At 39.1% G+C, this 21,921-nt stretch overlaps 1 protein-coding gene and 1 long non-coding RNA gene across 4 annotated transcripts in view; one reads left to right on the top strand and one right to left on the bottom strand.

Annotated features, from left to right (window-relative positions):
- HERC5 (HECT and RLD domain containing E3 ubiquitin protein ligase 5) overlaps positions 1 to 21,921 on the bottom strand; it is a 42,470-nt gene that overhangs the window by 19,489 nt on the left and 1,060 nt on the right. For all 3 annotated transcript variants that reach the window (XM_036122720.2, XM_078068947.1, XM_078068948.1), the window contains exons 2-13: positions 19,883 to 20,003; positions 18,689 to 18,765; positions 15,143 to 15,364; positions 13,865 to 13,956; positions 13,234 to 13,364; positions 10,871 to 11,016; positions 9,663 to 9,739; positions 8,764 to 8,867; positions 7,165 to 7,224; positions 4,920 to 5,013; positions 1,872 to 2,061; positions 280 to 434 (exon numbers count right to left, since the gene is read on the bottom strand). In XM_036122720.2, coding sequence (XP_035978613.1) covers positions 280 to 434; positions 1,872 to 2,061; positions 4,920 to 5,013; positions 7,165 to 7,224; positions 8,764 to 8,867; positions 9,663 to 9,739; positions 10,871 to 11,016; positions 13,234 to 13,364; positions 13,865 to 13,956; positions 15,143 to 15,364; positions 18,689 to 18,765; positions 19,883 to 20,003 — 1,469 coding nt within the window. The remainder of the gene's footprint in view (positions 1 to 279; positions 435 to 1,871; positions 2,062 to 4,919; positions 5,014 to 7,164; positions 7,225 to 8,763; positions 8,868 to 9,662; positions 9,740 to 10,870; positions 11,017 to 13,233; positions 13,365 to 13,864; positions 13,957 to 15,142; positions 15,365 to 18,688; positions 18,766 to 19,882; positions 20,004 to 21,921) is intronic.
- On the top strand, positions 336 to 4,065 carry LOC144381362 (uncharacterized). Its single transcript, XR_013446409.1, has 3 exons — positions 336 to 449; positions 3,487 to 3,637; positions 3,748 to 4,065. It is a non-coding gene; the product is annotated as an uncharacterized LOC144381362 (long non-coding RNA).

Genomic DNA, 21,921 nt, shown 5'->3' with positions numbered 1-21,921 from the left:
GTGTGAGATACACAGGCATTTCTAAAGTCCTGCAACGGTGTCCTTGTTAATAACATGGGCAGTAGTTACACTACTGTCTGTCTCATTACTTTTCTTCAAACTGCACACAGATAAGTACATACACTCCTTGATATGCATGACTTAATTCACAGAAAACAAAAATTTAAAAATAGCAATATACATGTGTTTCCTGAGTCTGCTTAAGATTCAGGCCAGTTGAAACCAAGGGACTTTTGACAGCAAAATAAAAATCCATTGAGTGTCTGAAAGAGCCCTTACCCTATGCAGCTTTTTCAGTATTTCTAGGAGAGCCTTAACGTGGTAGTTGTTCTCAGAGCTTTCGGTCCAGTAGTGCAGCTGAGCAGTGATGGCTCTTTTAAACATCTGGACCAGCCTGATGAACGCGGGTTCCTGCAGAGACGCCCAGTACTCCTCTGAGGGATACAAAGGTAAGTCACTGTTGGCATGTCATTTCTCGTATGTATCAGAGTTACAAAAAACACATCTGTGATAAACTTTTTAGTAAATACAACTGTAATAAAAGTTTACGAATTTTATGTCCTTGAGAAAAATCCCTTGACAGTAACAAAACCACAAACTTAATCTAATTAATTTGTGGGGAAAATCCCGACAAGATGAGTCACTTTTTTTTTTTTCCCAGATAAAATAGCATGCTGTTTTAAAAACCAATTTAAGAATTAATCACAATTGCACAACTTTCTTTTCTCACTCCCAGCATGAGTTTTTAACTCTTAAAAAAACACCGCTCAGGGCGCCTGGCTGACTCAGTCGGTAGAGCATGCAACTCAATCTCACGGTTTTGAGTTCAAGCCCCACATTAGGCGTGGAGCCTACTTTAAAGAAAACAACTCTGGGGCTGTCTGGCTGGGTATATAGAGCACGTAACTCTTAATCTCAGGGTCATGAGTTCAAGCCCCATGTCGGTCCTAGAGTTTACTGAAAAGAAGAAAAAAAAAAAAAAACACAAGCACCTCTCAGCATTGTAAAAAACCAAAAAATGCTTTAAACTAGCTTTTCATCACTTACCTAGATTTAATAAAACATTAGAAAAAATGGACTTCCTTGGGCTGAATATGCTGCTTGTGTCAAAAACCTCATTAAAATCTACTCAAGCCCCTAGACCTGACTTCCAGTGTACTTGAAATACAGGGAAAGGTACTTCAAGTGTACTCGTAATACAGGGAAAAGTGGAAATAATCAGACAGATTTAGATGTAGGGTGTTCTACATCTCCATCTACAGGACAACTGACCTAGACTCTTAACAAAAAAAAAAAAAAGGCTGTAAAATGGGACAAGTGCAGAAATTTGAATATGGCCTGGATATTATGGAAATATGGACTAATTTTATTAGGTATGATAATGATGTGGCAACATAGGATCTCATATTCTTAAGAGATGTATGCTGAAATAGTATGGATGAAATGTCATGATGTTTTCAACTTACTTTTAAGTACTTCAGCAAAAATAAAAGGTAATCTCATAAAGAGGGAAGCACACATGGCAAGAGGTTAACAGTCGTTGGCTCTAAGGTAGAGGGTATATGGATCTTCATGTACTGTTCCTTCAACTTCTATGTATGACATTTTTCATAATGAAAAGTTGAGAACAAAGGACCTCATGACCAAACCACACACGTACCATTACAAGAACTCTAAAAAGGTGGTAAAACAATCTATTTTGGATGACTACAGTAATTACTACAGCACCTTTACAATATACTAAAAATATGAACTAAAAAAAAAACAGGAACATATTTACAATTACTTAAGTTTTGCTCTAACTTTACCAGGGATGCGTTTCCACTGAGAGGGTGGTTGGAGTATTTTCAAATGTAAATCATCAGTCTTACCCAGAACCCCTAAAGATTGGTTACTCATGGCACAAACAGCCTCCGCAAACGGAACCACCAGGCTCTCCCAGTTGTTATAATCATGCATCATGGGACATTCAGGGAGAAGGAAGAAAATCTCTAAAGCTTCTTGGTGTGGAGAATGAAATGGAAGGTTTTTGAGCAGATTATCCCTGAGACATGTGGTTATCTGTGGTCAAAAAGGATCAGGGAAAAAAAGACACTCAAAACACAGCAAGAACTGGATGCAACTTGTAAAAAAATAAAATCTAGAACCTGGAGTTTCATTCCACCAAGAAACTGGAATAATCATTCAGTCCTAAAACCCATGTTTACATCCAATCTCACATAGCATCCCAACTACCTGAGGTGCAGATACGTGACAAGCGTTATCCCATTTAATTGCTGTGAAGCATGAAGGAGGTGGAGAAGAAATCATCTAAGAGTTATACTGAATGAACGAGGAATTCAGAACAGGCAGCCCTCCCAATAATAAATACTACATTCTACCCACTCATTCCACTATCACACCTCATTATCTTTAAAGAAAAAGAACGTGTAAGAACCCCAAAAAGTAACATGTAATTAATAACCCCACAAAAACAAAAAGCAGTAACTCCAGCAACATAAACCAACATGGCTTCCTCACAGGACCACCTGCCTCATCACAAACTCTCTCCACTACAAACTCAAGCTTTTAATCCTTCCAATCTCCGTTTACCATTTCCCCAATTCAGAATGCAAGTGTTCAAGAAAAATTCAAATGCAATTCTGAATGTTTATGTTAGATGTGCCCAGGTAACAGAAATAATTTGTTTCAAAACCCAGTGAGAAGCTATAGAATACTCATTTGTCAGATATTAAGCTAAGTGATTTACATATGTTAATTAGGTCATTTAATCCTTGTAGTTCTTTAAGAACATATATGGTATTATTAACCCCATTTTATAGATAGGAAATCTATATCTGCTCAAGGGCACAGAACTAAGTGGGAACCTCTTCTGGATCTTTCTGACTCCAAAGCCCAAACTTAACTATTAAATTATGATATGAGCTAAATGAGATCTCTAAATGTACAAATTCTTATAATTATCTACTTTTATATCAAAACACTATGCCAGGCTCCTACTACATGGTTCAGTCTTTGGAGTGCACATACCCAACTACTCTATTTTAACACCTCTCGGTATCACACACCCCTCCTACCTCGGTGCTCATCAGCTGCCACATCACCAAACCTCCCAACCTCCCCCCAACCCTGCAGAACTCTGTGATCCTCTCACTTCAGCCATCTTGTTCCACACACTTGTGCCTCAGTGTACTTCCCTGACTGCCAGGAATGACCTTTCTGAGGTAGGCACATGGTAAACTCGTACTTCCTCTGGGGACCTTGTTTTGAGTACTCTAAGTAGAGATGAACATCCACTGCCCTAGTGATGACTGAATTCATTCATCCAGAAATATTTATTATTTACTAACTAGGTTCTAAGTGAGGCATTAGGGAAGACAGTGGAATGTAAAACACACCCAGTCTTCCCACTAATACCTGCATGTTTGTGTCTGTGTCCCTAACTGTTTTATAAGACAGGGAGCATGTCTCTTTCATTTTCACCAGGAGTCCGCACCACAGTGCCCTACACAGAGCAAGCATTCAAGTGTCTGCTGAGTGAAGAAATGAACTGCAAAAGTCTGTGAATCTGTGTCACAGAAACCTCAGAACAGAAACATTACAGGTCTTCTGAGCCAACTCTCTGGTCTGAAATAACGTAAGACTGCTCTACGATTACGTCGACTGCATATCATACAATATTGTTCTGGCACAACCAAGGTATAATTAGCTCTAGTGAGGAATTGGCCCAAATTCTTCCCTCCACAGATGCAGAAGTGGTGATCTTCCTACTAAATGCTGCAGAGTCCTGATAAAGGTACGTAACTGGGGATCCATTTTACCTCAGACCTCTAATAGGGCCATGGTTCTGCCAAGGTTAACAGAATTAAACTTTTCATCTTCCCTCAAGAGAAAGGAGTGTGTGTAAAGAGACCCTGCAGCTCGGACAGAGAATGCTGGTTTTGGAGGATACAGCAGGAGAACAGGTGAAGCAGGAGAGGAAGGAGGGAGAGATGACAGGGAGACTGAGAGAGAAAGAGAACGAGAGGTACAGAAACAGAGGCCAAGAGCAAATGAGCAGGAGAAGGGGGAGAGGGAGGGAGAAGGGAATGGAGAGAGGGGGAAGGGGGCACAGGGAGGAAGAAGGGGGGAGGGGAGAGGAGAAGAGAGCAGAGTGGAGGGGAGGGGAGGGGAGAAAAGAAGGGAGAGGGGCCCAGAGAGAGAGAAGTGAAAGAGAGAGAGAGAGAAAAGGAATGAGAGTGAGACCAGGAAAGAAACAGATTGAGAGAACATAAAAAATACTACCCCTAGATCAACCAGTATAAGAGAACAGAGAAATAAATTAATAAAGGCTACATCAAGAAAGGCTAACCTAATAAAGGAAACATGTTCGGAGCATTTGGCGAAGTGGGAAACTAAAGACAATAATAACAGTAGTGCAACAAAGAAGCAACAATCCCCCAGAGAACATTCTAGGACCTATAGAAAGGAAGTGCAATAGAACAAAACAGAGAAAAAGAATCCAGGTAGTCCCAGGTAAGGGGGATGTTCATACCAAAAAGTGTTCTCATTTCTACACTTACGTTTAAAATAATTGTAAATAACATGTTGTTCGTATTCTAGTGTACCAATCTCAAGAAATCCTTCAATCTTATAGCCATGAGTTGACAAAATTCCCTCTAGAGAGTGTATGCATCTGTTTATAGGTGCGTGTGTGTGTGCACAGATGAACCATTTAGACTATTTGTCATCTATGTGATTACCAGAGCAACCATTTCGCCGCAAGGGGGCCAACTTCCGAATGCTACCTGAATTTCACCGAATCTGGATGTGCTACAGTCTCAGACTCTCCTCAAAGTATTTCTTCTCAAATTCTGAATTCTTACAAAAAAATGTTTTATGTATTTTCTTTTTCTAAATAAGAATTTAAAGAATACCACCGTGTTAGCAATCCAGTCCTTCTGGGTTAACTCTTTAAAAGCGTTTCTTGCTTTATTTAAGTCCAAGTGAATAAGCATTGTTTCTGCAGCTTTTCTATAGAAGGAAGATAAATTTAAAAGTAGATGGATAAGTAAATGGAACAAGACACTTCAAAATTAAGTATTTTATCAGATTATTTATCCAGATGAAGCGTTTCTTCTAAACCTTATTTCATTTCAAGAAAATTCCTTTTTCCCTCAACTTTACAATAAAGATAACTTGGCTAAATATAAATTCAATTGAAATGTAGTTGACCACTTATGATTATTTCTAAAAGGCTAAAAAATATCAAGACCGCATTAACAATATATATACTATCCAAGTTTAACTCAGATATTATGTTATCTTAAATATTTATTTTACAAAAACAGCCACACACACACACACAAAAAAAGGTTTTTCCCCATTTCTGGAAAAAATGACCATTTCTCCCAGTTACGTGAACTGAAAGTCAGGATCAAAAAAGGGGACTTCAGGGACGCCTGGGTGGCATAGTCAGTTAAGCATCCGACTCGGTTTTGGCTCAGGTCATACATACGTGATTGAGCCCCACCTCGGGCTCCACACTCAGCATGGAGCCTGCTTAAGATTCTCTCTCCCGCTCCCTCTGCCCCTCCCACTCATGCTGGCTCTCCCTCTCTAATAAATAAATAAATAAACCTTTCAAAAAAGATGAGGGGGCTTCAGAGCAGTAAATTCTTAGTGTTGCAACAGAAAATTACTAATGAGGGGCGCCTGGGTGGCTCAGTCAGTTAAGCGTCCGCCTTCAGCTCAGGTCATGATCCCAGCATCCTGGGATCAGGCCCCCACGTTGAGGTCCCTGCTCAATGGGGAGCCTGCTTCTCCCTCTCTTTCTGGCTCATGCCTTCTCTCTCTCTCTCAAATAAAATCTTTAAAAAAAAATTACTAATGAAGTATTTAAGTATCTTGTGAATTATTTATTCTTAACATATTTATGTTCAATGTCTTAGAAATAGACACATTGTAAAATAATACAAATATTTAGTGTCTCGAAAGAGAAAACATTCTTAAGATAAATATATAAATATTTAGAAAAAGAGGTGCAAAGTCGTTCTTTCATATTTAAAAATTCAAAGAAACCTTAACACCTTGTAACAGTAAATTGTAAATTAATTAAGGTATGTCCTTCCCATGGAATACCATGCAGCCATTACAATGACATTAAAGAAAACTACTGAATAATATGAACTGAATAAAATAGGAAATGGACAAGTACATTAAGTATAAAGTAATATATAAAATAACATAATCACATTTTTAGAAAAAAAAAATCACAAAAAAAGATATATACACAAAAGCTATTCCTCTTAAGTGGTGGATTATGGGTGATTTTCATTTTTTTTTTTTTGGTCACAGGTCTTTATTTTTGACATTTTCTACAGTGCGCATGTATTTGCTTTCATTACAAAAAGTTAATTTTTAGGGGTGCCTGGGAGGCTCAGTCAGTTAGGTGTCCAACCTTTGATTTCTGAGGTCATGATCTCAGGGTTGTGAGATCGAGCCCCATGTCGGGATCCATGCTCAGTGGGGAGTCTGCTTGAGATTCTCTCTTTCCCTCTCCCTCTTGCCTCCCACCCCGCACACGTGTGCGTGCTCTCTCTAGAACAGAAATAAAAATTTTTTAAAAAGTTAATTTTTAAAAAGACAAACACAGAGCGAATTATTTTACCCTCATGCCATTTTCTTTACAATCTTTCATTTTATTGAAATACAATCGACGTATAACATTATATTAGTTTCAGGTGTGTATAACATAATGAATTGACGTATGTATATATATTGCAAAATAATTACCAATTAGTCTAGTTGACATCCATCACCACATAGTTAAAAATTTTTTTCCTTTTTATAAAGATTTATTTGAGAGGGAGGGAGAGAGAGAGAGAGAGAGAGAGAGAGAGAGCACGAGCACAAGAGCAAGGGGAGGGAGAAGCAGACTCCCCACTGAGCAGGGAGCCCGATGCGGGGCTCAATCCCAGCACCCTGGGACCATGACCTGAGCCAAAGGCAGACGGTTAACCACTGAGCTACCCAGATGCCCCCCAATTTTTTTTTATAATGAATACGTTCAAGATCTACTCTCTTAGCAACTTTCAAATATATAATCCATTAACTATAGTCACCATGCTGTACACAGTATTTTTAACAGGATCTTTAACTTTATAAATATATTATAAATATTACCTTTCCCTTAAAAAACTTCCAGTCAGACAAGCAGGAGAGGAAAATATCTCTCTGATTTCCCTGTATTAGGAATAAGATGGTGGTTAAAACAAATCATACTGTATGCCTTTTTATGGCATGAGATATGATAAATAAAACATCTCCTAACCGTCCTTCAAACTTTTCTGTCTCTGATTTGTTTGCATTCTGCCTTGGGCATCTAAAAGTCTATTCCATTTTCCCAATCTCAAAATTTCAGTGGCAGATGTGAGTAATAAAAAGGTGTGTACTCAGAGAAGCCACAGGGAAAGAGGAGAAGGACGGACCTAGGGTATGTCCTTGAATAAATAAGACATTCCCATCCCACCCAGCTCTCCAAGCCCGATTTATTTTTGTTCCACTTAAGCGCGACAGAAAAAAATTACCAGAAATTAAATGGGAGGATGGGAGTGAGGAGAGTAGGCTCAGTTCCAACTTGGAAGTAATAGCACCAGTAGTTTTTTTTAAATTATTGAAGTACAGTTGATGGAGAATGTCATCTAGGCTTCAGGAGTACGACACAGTGTTTTGACAGTTCCACACATTAGGCAGCACCCAGCAAGGTGAGTGCAGTCACCAGCACAGATCCGATCGACCATGCAGATAGTGATGCAGCTATTTTATACAACTACTTTTCGCAATTAGGAAACCATATCTAAAAGTAGCTCTAAAAGGAAACGTTTGTAAAAGTTAAGTATAATCTTTAAAGATGGTAGGAGTTGTATCGTTTTAAGCCAAGACTGCCCACACTGTTCAGCTGTGAAGAGGAGGTCCACAGACAAGTGGTTCTAAGGTCAAAGAGTGTTGGGAAATGATATAGGTTGTATCTCCTACTCAGAACAGTCACAATATATGCAAACATATCAGAGATCCAGAGAGGTCCTCCAGTAAAGAAAGCTGACCTCAAGGAGCTTACATGTTAGCTGTGATGTTTAATTTTAATGTGTCAACCCGACTAGGCTATGGTACCCAAATATCTGGTCAAACACCAATCCAGATGTTGCCGTGAAGATATTTTTTAGAGGAGATTCACATTCAAATCAACAGACTCTGAGTAAAGCAGATCACCCTCCATAATGTGGGTGTGCCTCATCCAATCGTGGAGGGCCGAAGAGAAAAAGGTTCCCAGGCATGGAGAATTCTGCCTCGACTGCCTTCTCACTCAAGCTGCAATACTAACTCTCCCCTGGGTCTCCAGCCTGCTGGCCTGCATTACCTATTTAGCACTTGTCAGTTCCTACAACTGCGTAAGCCAACGCCTTAACAATAAGTCTGTCTATACATACATACACACACACACACACACACACACACACAGTCAGTTCCTACAACTGCGTAAGCCAACTCCTTAAAAATAAATCTGTCTATATACACACACACCCTTAAAAATAAATCTGTCTACACACACACACAGACACACACATACACACACCCCTATCTATCGGTTCGGTTTCTCTGAAGACCTCTGGCTGAGGGACCATGGTGGACCACAAAACCTCCCATCTCTTACTGTGCAGAACCAGTCAGGGGGGAAAGGCTACTTTACAGAACTCTATGAGGAGAGAAACACAGGGGCTGTACCTTTTTGTATTTTGCCACTGTTTAGTCCCCACGTCAGCAATCCACCTCTTTATGGTCCCTTCATTCAGTGTAGGAATTTTCCTCCTCAGATTAACATAGGGATTCTGTACATAAACAAGCAAGTAAAACACAGCAATTTAGACACCACAGAAATAGGTGTCCAACTTTTAGGCACATTCTAAGGATACAGGGTAATACTGATTTTTTTTTTTTGCAGGGCTCGATCCCAGGACCCTGGGATCATGACCCGAGCCGAAGGCAGACACTTAACGACTGAGCCACCCATGCGCCCCAATACTGATTTTTAAAGAGGATAATATAGCTGTGGGAAATCCTGAAGTAAGATTTCACCAAGATGTAATCGATCATTTGTTTGCCTAGTCGTCAATTTCTTGTCCAAGGGGCTTAAATCCAAGGTAAATTTCTCTGAGTGCTCCAACACTCAGCACTTCCTACACATATAATCAGATTAAAATGAGCAGCCTCAAGGGGAAGATCCTTTGTGTAGGAGTGGGCAGAACTTGGTTTGCCTCAGCAAAGTAGGGTGAGGAGGTTATGAACTCATGATTCACAGGCCTGTGAACCTGGGGTCTTTTTTAGTACTGGCCAGCAAAATCATATTAGAATGTCAACCTGATGGCTTGCTAGGATACCAACCTAATACCATTGGCAGGGCAAAGGAAAGATCTAAGGAAATCTGATTTGACACTTACCAGAGACAAATCTGTTGATTTCTTTGAGTCAATACTTATGTATTTTTGACAATAAAGGATCCATATTTATTCCCTAAAGGTCAGCTTAGGAACTAAATGATTCTGGAATTCACCACACTTGGATCCTGAAACCCTTCAGTTTGCTTAAAATACCAAGTTATAAAACATCTAGAGATCTATTTTTACCTTTTTTCCCATCCAGAGCAAAATGCTTTGATTCCCTCCAGCAATCAATATTAACTCCTTTTCTGAAGTACGGCTTTCTGAAAGGGAGACATAGAAAGTAAGAGTGCAGAAAGTGACTGGCACAAACATGCACACTCAATTTAAATCATTTCAGATTCTTCTTAAACTTAGTCCTTTTCTCTTTATGATACACAAAGACTCAACACATTTCCCACCCATGAAGGAGAAATATACATTTCCTTCAGAGTAAAGTCTAGCTGGCAAACACAGGCGATAGACAAGGTTGACAGGTGACATCAGTCTGACATACATAATTAATGTAAATGCTTATATATAAAATAGTCAAACCAGTATTTGATTAGTTAGCTGATCCCTGGTTTAATTCAGCTCTCATTACCAAAAGCCATATTCTACAACTCAAGATTTAACCAGTAACTACTGGCTATAAAGAATGTAAATAAGTACTTCAAAAATCTAAGTGGTTGTAAGAAATCAAATATATGAACTGCTCAAAGAAATAACCCTACTGTTCATTTTCCCAGAAGAACTTAAGAGAATTCTGGTACCTTGGGTCACCAACTAAGGTTTCAGAAGCATGTAACCAAAGTACTCCGAGACAGTTTCAATAGCAGAGTGTTTCGGAGCTGTGTGTGGCTCAGGCCACAGTTCAAATCTAGCCAAACCACTGACTGGCTGTAAGAACTGGCTAACCTTTCACCCTCCAAGTTTCTGTGCCCTCCAGTAAAATGAGCCTGAGAGCACACATCTCCCCGAACTGTTAAAGGACAGGTGAGATAACACACGTAAGGGCTAAGCACAGTTACAGTGCCTGGCATCGATCAGTTGCTCATCATTCCCGGGGGCTGAGGTGATTGTGAGTCAGTTACCAGGTGAAAACCAATCACCACGGAATTAATAGGTCTCCTGTGGCATATACCTCTGAATCCATATCATCTATTTTATGTTCTATCATTTTAGGTCCACATTAATCTTAATCTGAAGGGGTAAGAGAACACTAATGGTTATTTTGACTTCATTAATTATACTGAATATTTTAAGTTCTTTACAAGTAAAAAAATGAAACCAATGTTTAGAAAAAGCTCCCTTCTTAGTCATACATTTTTTTTCCTTGTCACATTACACACTTAGAAAAATCAGTTTCTTGACAGTGGTATTTATGCCAAATCCTGTGCTCCTACAAAATTTACCAAATTTGAGTTCTTCATTTGATGGCAATTTCATGGGAAGTGGTATCAGCTGATTATGTGTTCCACCGTTTCCCAGTTGTCCTTCTTTTCCAGAACCAAAAGAAAAGACTTTCCCCAAATCAGAAACATAGGCAAGTGTGTGCCGCCTATTAAATAAAAGCACATATGGTCAATTCTCAATTATCTACAATGAAGAGAGTATGCAGCAACACGGTAAACTGCTGAAATTAGGTTACCCAGTGAGTGAAACTAATTCCTAAAATGGAATTAGGTGATCTCTTCTGAGCTCCCTCTATTTCCCAAAGACCTTACCCATAATGATTCCCTTACTGATTGGCTCCATGGCCTCTCCCATTCTAGAATGCATTAAGTAAAGAATTTGCCTTTGTCCTCAGTTCCTGGGAGGTAACCTCTAAGCCCTTAGAATTTCCCAGGTGATAGGAGTGTCTTTGTTATTCATGGCAAGCTCCTGAGATCACACCTACATTTGACCCAGGTGGCTCAGGAAGGGCCCCTCTGGCTACATGGAAGCCCAACCTACTGGGAGGGAGAGGCTGGATGTACAGTTCACTGCCAGGGGCAATGATCCAATCAATCAGGACTAAGCAATGAAACCCCAATTAACTCTGGACTTGGGTGTGCTTCCCTGAATGGCAATACTCTACACATTGCCATGTTCTGGGCTGGGAGGAGGTAATACCATCCCATCCATGATTCCAAGGGGACTGGACAGCGGGAGCTCCTTGTTTGGACTCCTCCTAGACTCTGTCCTATACATCACTTCCTTTGACTGGTTCTAATTTGTATCCATTTCTTATAATAAATGGGAATCTGACTTTAACAGTTTTCAGTGAGTTCTGAGCGTCTTTCCAGTGAATTCTCCTGTTAGTAGGGGAACTGCCCTGGTGTGTATTAAGCTATCTCTTACGTGAGACTCCTCTTCTAATACATGCTACTTAAAAGAATGTTAAAAATCCAAGGTGGTGGTAATGTTCCCTTGAATGCAGAGAATCATACCATCCCAATAATCTGGTCTACTTTAATAAAATCCATTTATGTAATTTTACTCCAGGATCATAAAAGAATAGGTCTATAGACTGAAAAGTACATACACGAATTTTTTACACAACGATTTTGGTAAACAAACACATGAACCCAATATTCAGATAAGAGCCTGAATTTGCTTGTGTTTAATAAGGAAGAATTGCCCAAAAGAAGAGTATCTGATTGAAAAGATTTCTTAACCTCACCACAACCCAAAATCCCACTGGTGAGAAATGGACTGAATGATGTTCAAGGAATAACTAAGTAAGCCAAGGAGTTTGAGCAAGTTTTTCTACTTTTATTTAAAAAAAAAAAAAAAGGCTGTGAAAAATCAAACTTATCAGAATATTCTACTCAAACCACCACTGACTTTGTCTTATCCTCTACTGTGATCACTCTGAAAGAATTATAGTAACAGCATGTTGGCGTCTGAGGGGTTGTGAGAAAGTCATTACATCAATGAATAATCCTTTGTGATTCATGTTTATTTTTTCCCAAATAAATGACGTATTTTTCTTAAAGGTTAAAGTGTGTTTGAACAGTTACAAAGCTTTTTCACTAAAGGGGCAACAGAAAGTGAATAAATTTTCCCATTAAAAAAAAAAAAACCAATGCAGGGCATGCTTGCCTGGCTTAGTCTGAGGAGCATGCAACTCTTGATCTCGGGAGTTCTAGCCCCACGATGGGTATAGAGATTATTTAAATAAATATTTTTTTTAAAAAGCCAATGAAGGGGCACCAGGGTGGCTCCGTCGGTTAAGCATCTGCCTTCAGCTCAGGTCATGATCTCAGAGTCCTGGGATCGACCCCGCATCGGGCTCCCTGCTCAGTGGGGAGCCTGCTTCTCCCTCTCCCTCTGCCTGTCTCCCCCCACTTGTGTACCCTCTCTCAAATAAAATCTTAAAAAAAAAAAGCCAATGAAAACAAATACATATACTAAAATAAAGATTATTATCTAATAATGTAAATTAAGCATCTTCATCCATGTGAAAATGTTTGATACTTTTACCTCAATCAAAAAAACTGATGGGAGGGCGCCTAGGTGGCTCAGTTGTTAAGCGTCTGCCTTCAGCTCAGGTCATGATCCCAGGATCCTGGGATCAAGTCCCACATCGGGCTCCCTGCTCGGCGGGAAGCCTGCTTCTCCCTCCCCCACTCCCCCTGCTTATGTTCCCTCTCTCGCTGTGTCTCTCTCTGTCAAATAAATAAATAAAAATCTTTAAAAAAAAAAAAAAAAAACTGATGGGAGTTTTATTAAACCACCTATCTAAATTTATGGTATTGATTTCATCAATTTTCACGGACACATTACAACTTACCTTCCACATGCTATCTGGGTCACCCTATTCCCAGCGAGCTCAGTCACCAAACGGGGTCTTAATTCATTCTGTGTGGAACTGTGACCGAGTTGCCCATATTTTCCAGCACCAAAAGTAAATACCAGCCCATCCTAAAGAAAGAAAACTTCTTATCAGATTCTAGAAAAATACAACAGTAAGCAATATTACTTAATAATTAATAAAATATTACTGAATTCAGTGATATTACTGAAAAATTAACAAAAGGACTACTGATAAGTGAATTAATAAAAGGACTATCAGGGGATCCTGGGTGGCTCAGTAGGTTAAGTGTCTGACTCTTGATTTTGGCTCAGGTCATGATCTTAGGGTCATGAGATCAAGCCCCACATTGGGCTCTGCACTGAGAGGAGTCTGCTTCTCTCCCTCTCTGCCCTTCCCCCACTCATGTGCACACACTCTCTAAAATAAGTAAATCTTAAAAAAAAAAGACCATCAAAGCAAAGCCCCCAAATTATCAGGAGGACAATCCTGCATGTGGGAAGTCACCCTTCTTCTCAGGGAAATACTAAGTGCCCACACCCAGGTATTTTGTGCTTTTCCCACTATAAAGTTCTTCCAGAATTACCATCGGAGTCAAGGATACACGCACCGTTGTGAGCAGGGCAGTGTGAGAGCCACCACAAGCAAGAAATTCAACTTTCTGATTGTCCAGTGCTTCAATAAGGGAAGGAAAATCTTCACCTATGCAAGGAAAAGAACAGCTGACGTGATCCAAAGAGGACGCTGGAGTTCCGCGCTACTGGGAACATACCTGGACTGTCTCTCAGTTCCCAACACCTTCTGACAAGAAAGGCCTCTGTGTTGGTATATTTATTTTGGCCTAAAACTGGGGGTGAGGCAGTGGTCAAAGGGCCACACACAGCAGAACTCATGTGAAAGTGTCAAGCCACTTCCCAGAACCCACTCTTCTCCTGTTAGCCTAACTTGATTAATTGCAGCATATCTGGTATTTCCAATTCCCATCTAAAATCACCCTTTTAATGAACATAAAGATTCTTTCTTTTCTTTTAAATTCTCTACTACAGTGTCCCTGCCCTACACTACCTCTCCTTTCTTCTCACGATTTCCTTGTCAAAGCACTTAGAGGTTCAGCAAAAACAGTTTAACTTCTTTATTCCTTTCCCTCCTTTGAATCTTTTTCTAACATTGACTGTGGTTGCTTCTAAGTAATTAGCATTGGGCCACGTTGGGGAAAGATGCAGTATATGACCCAGTAACCCAGGGGAAAACAGGTGCATTACTACAGCTGATAAAGCAGCAATTTGCCACACCTAAAAACTCCAAGAGGGTATTCAGGATCGTAAGAAAGTTTGCCATCTGCTTTGTGGAAGTAGTTCGATAGTGGGAATTACCGGTTTTTTTCCACATCTGTGTATACAGATATAATTGATACCTTATAGACTAAGATTAGAATATGTGAGTTTCTAAAGAGATCATTAGTAACCTTTTGTCCTAATATGGATATACTTGTATTAGACATTTAAGTGCAAAGGCACTTCGGAGGTCATTTCATCCAAATGCATCACTTTATAGAAAAAGAAAATAAGGCCTAGAGAAGTTAAGTGACTTAGTAAGGCCCTGCCATTAGTTAACTGCAAAGTGGGAAGCAGAGTCCAGGTATTCCGATCAGTGCAATGCTCCTTCCCATAGCCCACACAACCCCGACACATATCTCACTCACAGCAACAACTTCCACACTATGCATGTCTCCTAGATTGCTTCTGCCCTGAAGACAGAGATAACCAGGAAGAACAGCACCAATGACCGTGAAGATCTGAACCATTTCTGACAGGGAGGCTTGTGTTAAATTCATCTCTTATCTGACAAATATATCTGATAATGTGAACTTGAAAATATGGTTCCATACCGTCAGTGTGGCCCAGGCCTAGTTGTCCCAAATCATTTCTTCCCCATGAGTAAATGTTTCCAGACATGGATAAGGCCATGCTGTGGGCTTTTCCCGCGGAAATCTGAACCAAGGGGACTCCTGAGAGGTGCTCCACAATCTGTGGTGTGGGGATTGAGGCAAACAGTCTTCCAACTCCAAGCTGGCCATGTAAATTCTGTCCCCATGCGAACAGCTCACCACCTTGACATAAACAAACAAAATGCTGCCTTATTAAGTTTAAAGTGCAGGAGACATTAACTTAGGGCATTATGTATGTTATCCATACTATACTATCAGTCTCTTACATTCAACTTCCCCTATGTCTGAGACAGAAAAACTAGAAGAAATCTTCCCTTTAGCAGTACTTCCTTACCTCCTGCCTCAAAGGGTAGAGTTTATGTCCTGGCTTCCCCAAATCTTATCTTCCTAGATTGTGACGTACCAGTAATAAACCCTGAACACCCACCTTTGCCCCACATCACCAGATCGTGGGCTTCTTTAATGGTCATGTCCCCCTTGAAAAGTATGTATGTTGAAATCCTAACCCTCAATGTGAAGGTATTAGGAGGTGGACCTTTGGGAGGTGATTAGGATTAGCTGAGCTCATCAGGATGGAGCCCTCAAGAATGAGATTAGTGCCCTTATAAGAGAGATTCCAGAGAGTTCTCTTGCCCTCTCCACCATGTAAGAAGATAGGCCCTCCACACAGACACTGAATCTGCTGGCACCTTGAATTGGAATTCTAGTCTCCAGAACTGGGAGAGAAGAAATTTCTGCTGTTTAAGTCAGCCAATCTATGGTATTTTTGTTACAGCAGCCCAAACGGACAAAGAAGGGTAGAATGAAGCTACCTGAACATATTATAATCAAATTCAAGAAATGGGCCCATGAAAACCAGAAACATTCTACATCTGGGAAAGTAAAACCTAAAATTAATGTTTTCCTTCTGCCCACCCACTCTGTTCATGTGCCTGAAGATTCTAAATAATGTATACATTTGAAATTACAGCACAGTATCTTGAAAGAGTCTGCATCTTCCTCTGTTAATTGAACACATGAAGCATATTTTTCAATAAAAGTTCTTAGGTGTAATCTAATGGAGTTGACTATATCTGAGTCTGAAAAAATGTATCAGAGAATCAGTGCTTACTGAGCACCTCTTTGTAAGATACTGTGCAGAATCTGGTAAGGGGCAGAACCTCTCCTTCAAATGTAACTACCATGTGTCTACCAGCCAGCAGGAATATAATGATGAAATGATCAATTCTTTCTTGCTTCCCCAACTTTCATTCTTCCTAGATTATGATTTACCGGTAATAAACTCTGAATATCTCTTTTGCCCCCATATCATTAGACTCTAGGCTTCTGTTTTATGTTTATAACCTTTATAACCTTTTCAATCTATTTGAAAAATAGAAACATGGAACTGTTGAAATGAATCTCCAGGGTCAAGATAGATATAACCTTTTTTCTCAAACCCTTGTTCTTCTGCAGAGCAGGTGTAATTGTTTTTAACTTAACTAATGAGCAAACCAAGGTTCAGAGGGGTTAAAGTGGGCTCACTTCATAGGAAATGGCAGAATTGGAATTCCAGCCCAAGTTGCTCTGATTCTAGCCCTATCTTCCTTCTACCACTGTGGGCTGCCCTCTATGCTAACTGATGCACCATCAGACTGCTCTTCCTAATCAAGGGGGTAGTCAGACATGACCAGCACAAATCAGGCAGACCTAGAATAGAAGGAAAACAGGGACAGGCTTAGGGGCTAAAAGGCAGAAACTCCTTGGCATTAGACCTTTCCCTAAGATTCCATGTAGATAGAATATTACCAGTGAGCCACTTTTCACCCCTAAGAAGGAATCAGTATTTTCTTCAAGTATCTAGTTTCATATGATTCTTCATGTTCACCTGCATTCCTTTTTTTTTTTTCTTAAGAACCAAGAAATATTTTATCTAATAGAAGTACCTATAGAAGGAAAGGATAGCTAAGAGCTGTTTCCTTTTAAATTTAAGACAAAATTGATACTCAACGGCCTTTTAAAATAATCTAGCCTGAAAAATTACATTTTGTAATTGAAATAATTTACCACCATTATTGAAATTAGGAAAATGTATACATTAAAGAGATTCTTTACTCTTCAGTGATTGCTTTAGAACCACGAAAAAGCATCACAGAGGAGGAACAGGGATGGGCTCCATTAGTGTAAAAGAAATAAATTGTTGAGTTTATCAATCTAGATACTCAAAATGAAATGTGTGTTCATGAATGGATAAAGTCAAACAACCAGGCCAATTTTTTCCAATGCAAGTTCATACTCTCAAACTTCAACAGGGCCTTCAACACAGGTCAAGTTCTGGATTATTTACTTCCCTTTTATCCCAGTTTCCCTTTAGTTTGTTTATATCTGTCCTACGTATTTAAAAAAAATTTTTTTCCTTGACCCTGAATTCCCATTTATCACCATCCTGTTATAATTATTCCTCCATGGTCAAGCTTCTTTAGGAAATAATCTATATTCACTGTTTCAATTTCCCACCATTATAATGTCTGATAAGAAGTAGGAAATAATAAAGGCTGGGAGAATCCCTGAATTCAAATGGTAATGTGCGAGCACATCAGAGGCCTGCAAACTGGCCACAAGAGCAGACCCAAGAGATTCTAAGCTCTTGTCATGGGAGCTGAAAGAGCACTAGGAAAAGGCAAGTTTCTAGAAAAGGGTAGCCCATGCTTGGTCCTGTTTCCAGAATGATTCTGATTATTAAGAATATTTTCATTGTCTCTTATTTGAAAAAACAGAAACATGGACTGTTGAAATAAATCTCCAGGGTCAAGATGGAGCCATTCCTGCCCAGGGTGCCGTGTCAGCAAACCAACTTACATGTTCCTTTAAATGTTCTACCTGACCAGAAACACCGTGTATCTATCCAGTAAGCCAATCCCCAAACACCAAGCCAACTCTGGGCTGTACACTTATTTCTTTGTTCCCTGATCTTTCCAAATAAGGTTAGATATACAACCCCAACCAATCATGCCTATTTCTGCACTGTGACTTCTAATGCTCTATAAAACTCACTCTTGCTCAAAATCCTCCCAGAATGCTCCATTGTTTGTGATGCACTGTACTCCCAATCCATCGGCTGCTTGTCTTTGAACAAAGGGTATCAAATTCTTTACTAAATCGCTTTAGTTTTGTCATTTGACAGAGTACATTGTAGGAACAGTATATATGGAACCCTAAAGATTTTATACATCCAAAAATTACCCTTATTTTCTAACAAGTGCCTTGGGGTGCCTGGCTGGCTCAGATGGTAGAGCATGTGACTTTTTATTGACTCTATCTCAGGGTTGTGAGTTCAAGCCCCATGGTGGGCCTAGAGCTTACTTTAAAAAAAAGTACAAGTGCCCTGAACCATATCAAATTCAAAACCATTATTTTTGTCTGTTACAAAGTGAAGCAGATACATTCTACTAGGTCTACATATATACACATTTATTCCCTCTAAAAAACAGTATTCCAGAAAAGTACCTTTTGAGAGTGCAAGAGAATGATAATCTCCACATGTGATCTGAATTATACTTTTTTCTTGTAAAATGCACTGAAACCTGATGAAAGAAAATATATTTTATGTCAATCACCGTAATCGAAGTCACAACATCGATGTTAAAATTAACTGTATTTAATTGGGATTGAAGCTCAAGGAAAAATTTAAATTTACTGCTTCACATTCAGTACATCTAAAATTATAAAAAATACTACATGTGTTTTAATTGGTGGTTTAAAAGGAAAATAATGTGCACTATATAATTGTAATCAGGATGATTCCAAGTGTCTTTTGCAAACAATAACTGTATGATACAGGAATAACACAAGATGAAAATAAGTTCTAATTCACATGATCTACTAGGAAAAAGTCTCACAAATCATTCCATGATAATGTATTTTTCTCCTACGTTGAAAACTTTTATTTCTGATAATCTAACTCATTATGAGGGGTAATGAATTAATGAATGTGGAAGTCCAATTTGGGGTGAGGCAGACTAACAACCATTTCTTTTAAATGTCAAAGCAAGGGGGGCCTGGGTGGCTCAGTCGTTAAGCGTCTGCCTTCAGCTCAGGTCATGATCCCAGGGTCCTGGGATCCAGCCCCACATCGGGCTCCCTGCTCCGCGGGAAACCTGCTTCTCCCTCTCCCACTCCCCCCTGCTTGTGTTCCTGCTCTCACTGTGTCTATGTCTGTCAAATAAATAAATAAAAATATTTAAAAATAAATAAATAGGGCGCCTGGGTGGCTCAGTCGTTAAGCGGCTGCCTTCGGCTCGGGTCGTGATCCCAGAGTCCTGGGATCGAGTCCCACATCGGGCTCCCTGCTCAGCGGGAAGCCTGCTTCTCCCTCTCCCACTCCCCCTGCTGTGTTCCTGCTCTCGCTGTCTCTGTCTCTGTCAAATAAATAAATAAATAAATCTTTAAAAAAAAAATAAATAAAAATAAAAATAAAAATAAATAAATAAATAAATAAATGTCAAAGCAAGACCCAATGTCTATGGGACAAGTTAACTTGATTGTAGCTCACTGATGGAATTCACTGGTCATTTCAGAACTGTTTACTTAAGAGCCACTACGTAAAGCAGGGCATAATATAAAACCATAATACAAAAATTATGATTGCCTTTTGAGTACATTTTAAATAACTTTTAATAAAAGAAAAAAAAAGTTCCCTACCTTGCATGTTCTGTGCTATAGTTGTACTCAAATGGTTTTCCATCTGAGGACAGAATCAGCATGTGCTCTGCTCCTTGGTCCACGGAATGTATCTTCATTTTTTTTCCTAATTTAATGCACTCTGCAGAGCAAATCCAACCAGGAACTATCATAACTCTGGTTATTACCCACTATCATTATTTATTTCATTATAATACACTAAAACAGCTGGAAAAAAAATTCAACTAGACAACCTTTGATTTAACATGAACCTCTCTTTAAAGAAAAATTCAAGAACAAAAGCAGACCAATTACCAATGACTATTGTTTTGACCCACGGATTTTTTTCAATTTGGGAAAGCACTGATTCATACTTTGTTTTAAATTGAATATAGTTTTGGGGCACCTGGGTGGCTCAGTCAGTTAAGCCTATCTCTTGATTTCGGCTCAGGTCATGATCTCAGGGTTGTGAGATGGAGGAGCGTGGTGGCGCCTGCTTATATTTCTTTCTTTCCCTCTTCTTCTGTCCCTCCCCCCTCTAAAAAAATAAAACAAAACAAAATCAATATAGTTTAAAAAATAGCCAATTAAATATTTGCTTTTAGATTCCTGTTTAATAAATTGAGACAAAGTAATTACATTTGAAGTGACAGAAATGAAAAAGTCTATAAGAAAATATAACCGTATCTGAATGACATAACTCATTTTAGGAGAAAATATATATTGTGTATTTTGAGATATACTCTTTCCAAATACAAAACGAATAATAATAATAAAACTCTCCTCATTGCTCCACAAAGAAGCCAAGTTCTGTATTTTTAAAAGGAAGAATTGTGTTTGAGGACTAATTTTTAAGGAGGCATGCTGTCAAAATTTTTATTGGCATTACTGCATATTTAGCCCTTCCTAAAAGAGATTTAAAAATTGTTCACAGTTACCATTTACGCTTATCTCATTTAATTTGTTCACAAAAATTGGATGTGGGACTTTACTTTTCGGTTCTAACCTAACCAAATAGGATTTATTCATGTAAAAATCTCCAAGCACAAATCTTCATATTAGAAATGCTTTGAGAACCAAAACAGTTTGGTAATGAAGAAGAAATGGTTAAACGGTAATATTTTTCAGAGATCAGCATTTCCAATCAGTTGAAAAAAAAAAGTTACTCATGGAGCAGGGAGGAAAAAAAAAGGTTACTCAAAAAAGGTACTGGGACATCAGACTAAACACTTGGAGAAACAAATAAATCTAGGTGCCCCTACCTCCTTAAATCAAAATAATTTTCAAGTGCATCCAAAATTTTAACTTTAAAAATAAAAGCATAAAGGGTGCCTGGGTGGCTCAGTTGGGTAAGCCCCACCCAGACTCTTGATTTCAACTCAGGTCTTGATCTCAGGGTCAAGAGTTCATGCCTCCCGTTGGGCTCCACGGAGCCTACTTAAAAAAATAAGTAAAAGCTTAAAATTGTTGTAAAGATGAGTACATTAAAAAACAAAAAAAACAAAAAACCTGAGTGTGGATAGCTTTGTAACACAAAATCCATAAGCCTTAACAGAAAAGATTAAGGAGACTAAAATAACATCAAAGTTGGGAAAAACATCAACGTCTATGCCGGACAAAGGGCTATTCTTACTCAATGTTCAAATAACTCTTTCAAATAAATAAGAAAAAGATTACAACTCAAATTTTTAAAAAGCCAGTCTAAGAGGGGCGCCTGGGTGGCTCAGTCGTTAAGCGTCTGCCTTTCGCTCAGGTCATGATCCCAGAGTCCTGGGATCGAGCCCCACATCGGGCTCCCTGCTCGGCGGGAAGCCTGCTTCTTCCTCTCCCGCTCCCCCTGTTTGTGTTCCCTCTCTCGCTGTCTCTCTGTCAAATAAATAAATAAAATCTTAAAAAAAAAAAAAAAAGCCAGTCTAAGATATGAACAAGCAGGTCACCAAAAAAGGAATGCAAACGATCAATAGAAAAAAAAAAAGATGCTCGACTTCGCCCGAGTTAAAAGCATAACGACCAGTAAAATACCATTTTCTTCACTCAACAGACGGACAAAATTTCCCAAG

This window comes from Halichoerus grypus, chromosome 3 (assembly GCF_964656455.1).
Source record: "Halichoerus grypus chromosome 3, mHalGry1.hap1.1, whole genome shotgun sequence".
Taxonomy (NCBI): Eukaryota; Metazoa; Chordata; class Mammalia; order Carnivora; family Phocidae; genus Halichoerus; species Halichoerus grypus.
This window is presented reverse-complemented; position numbering and strand designations above follow the sequence as displayed.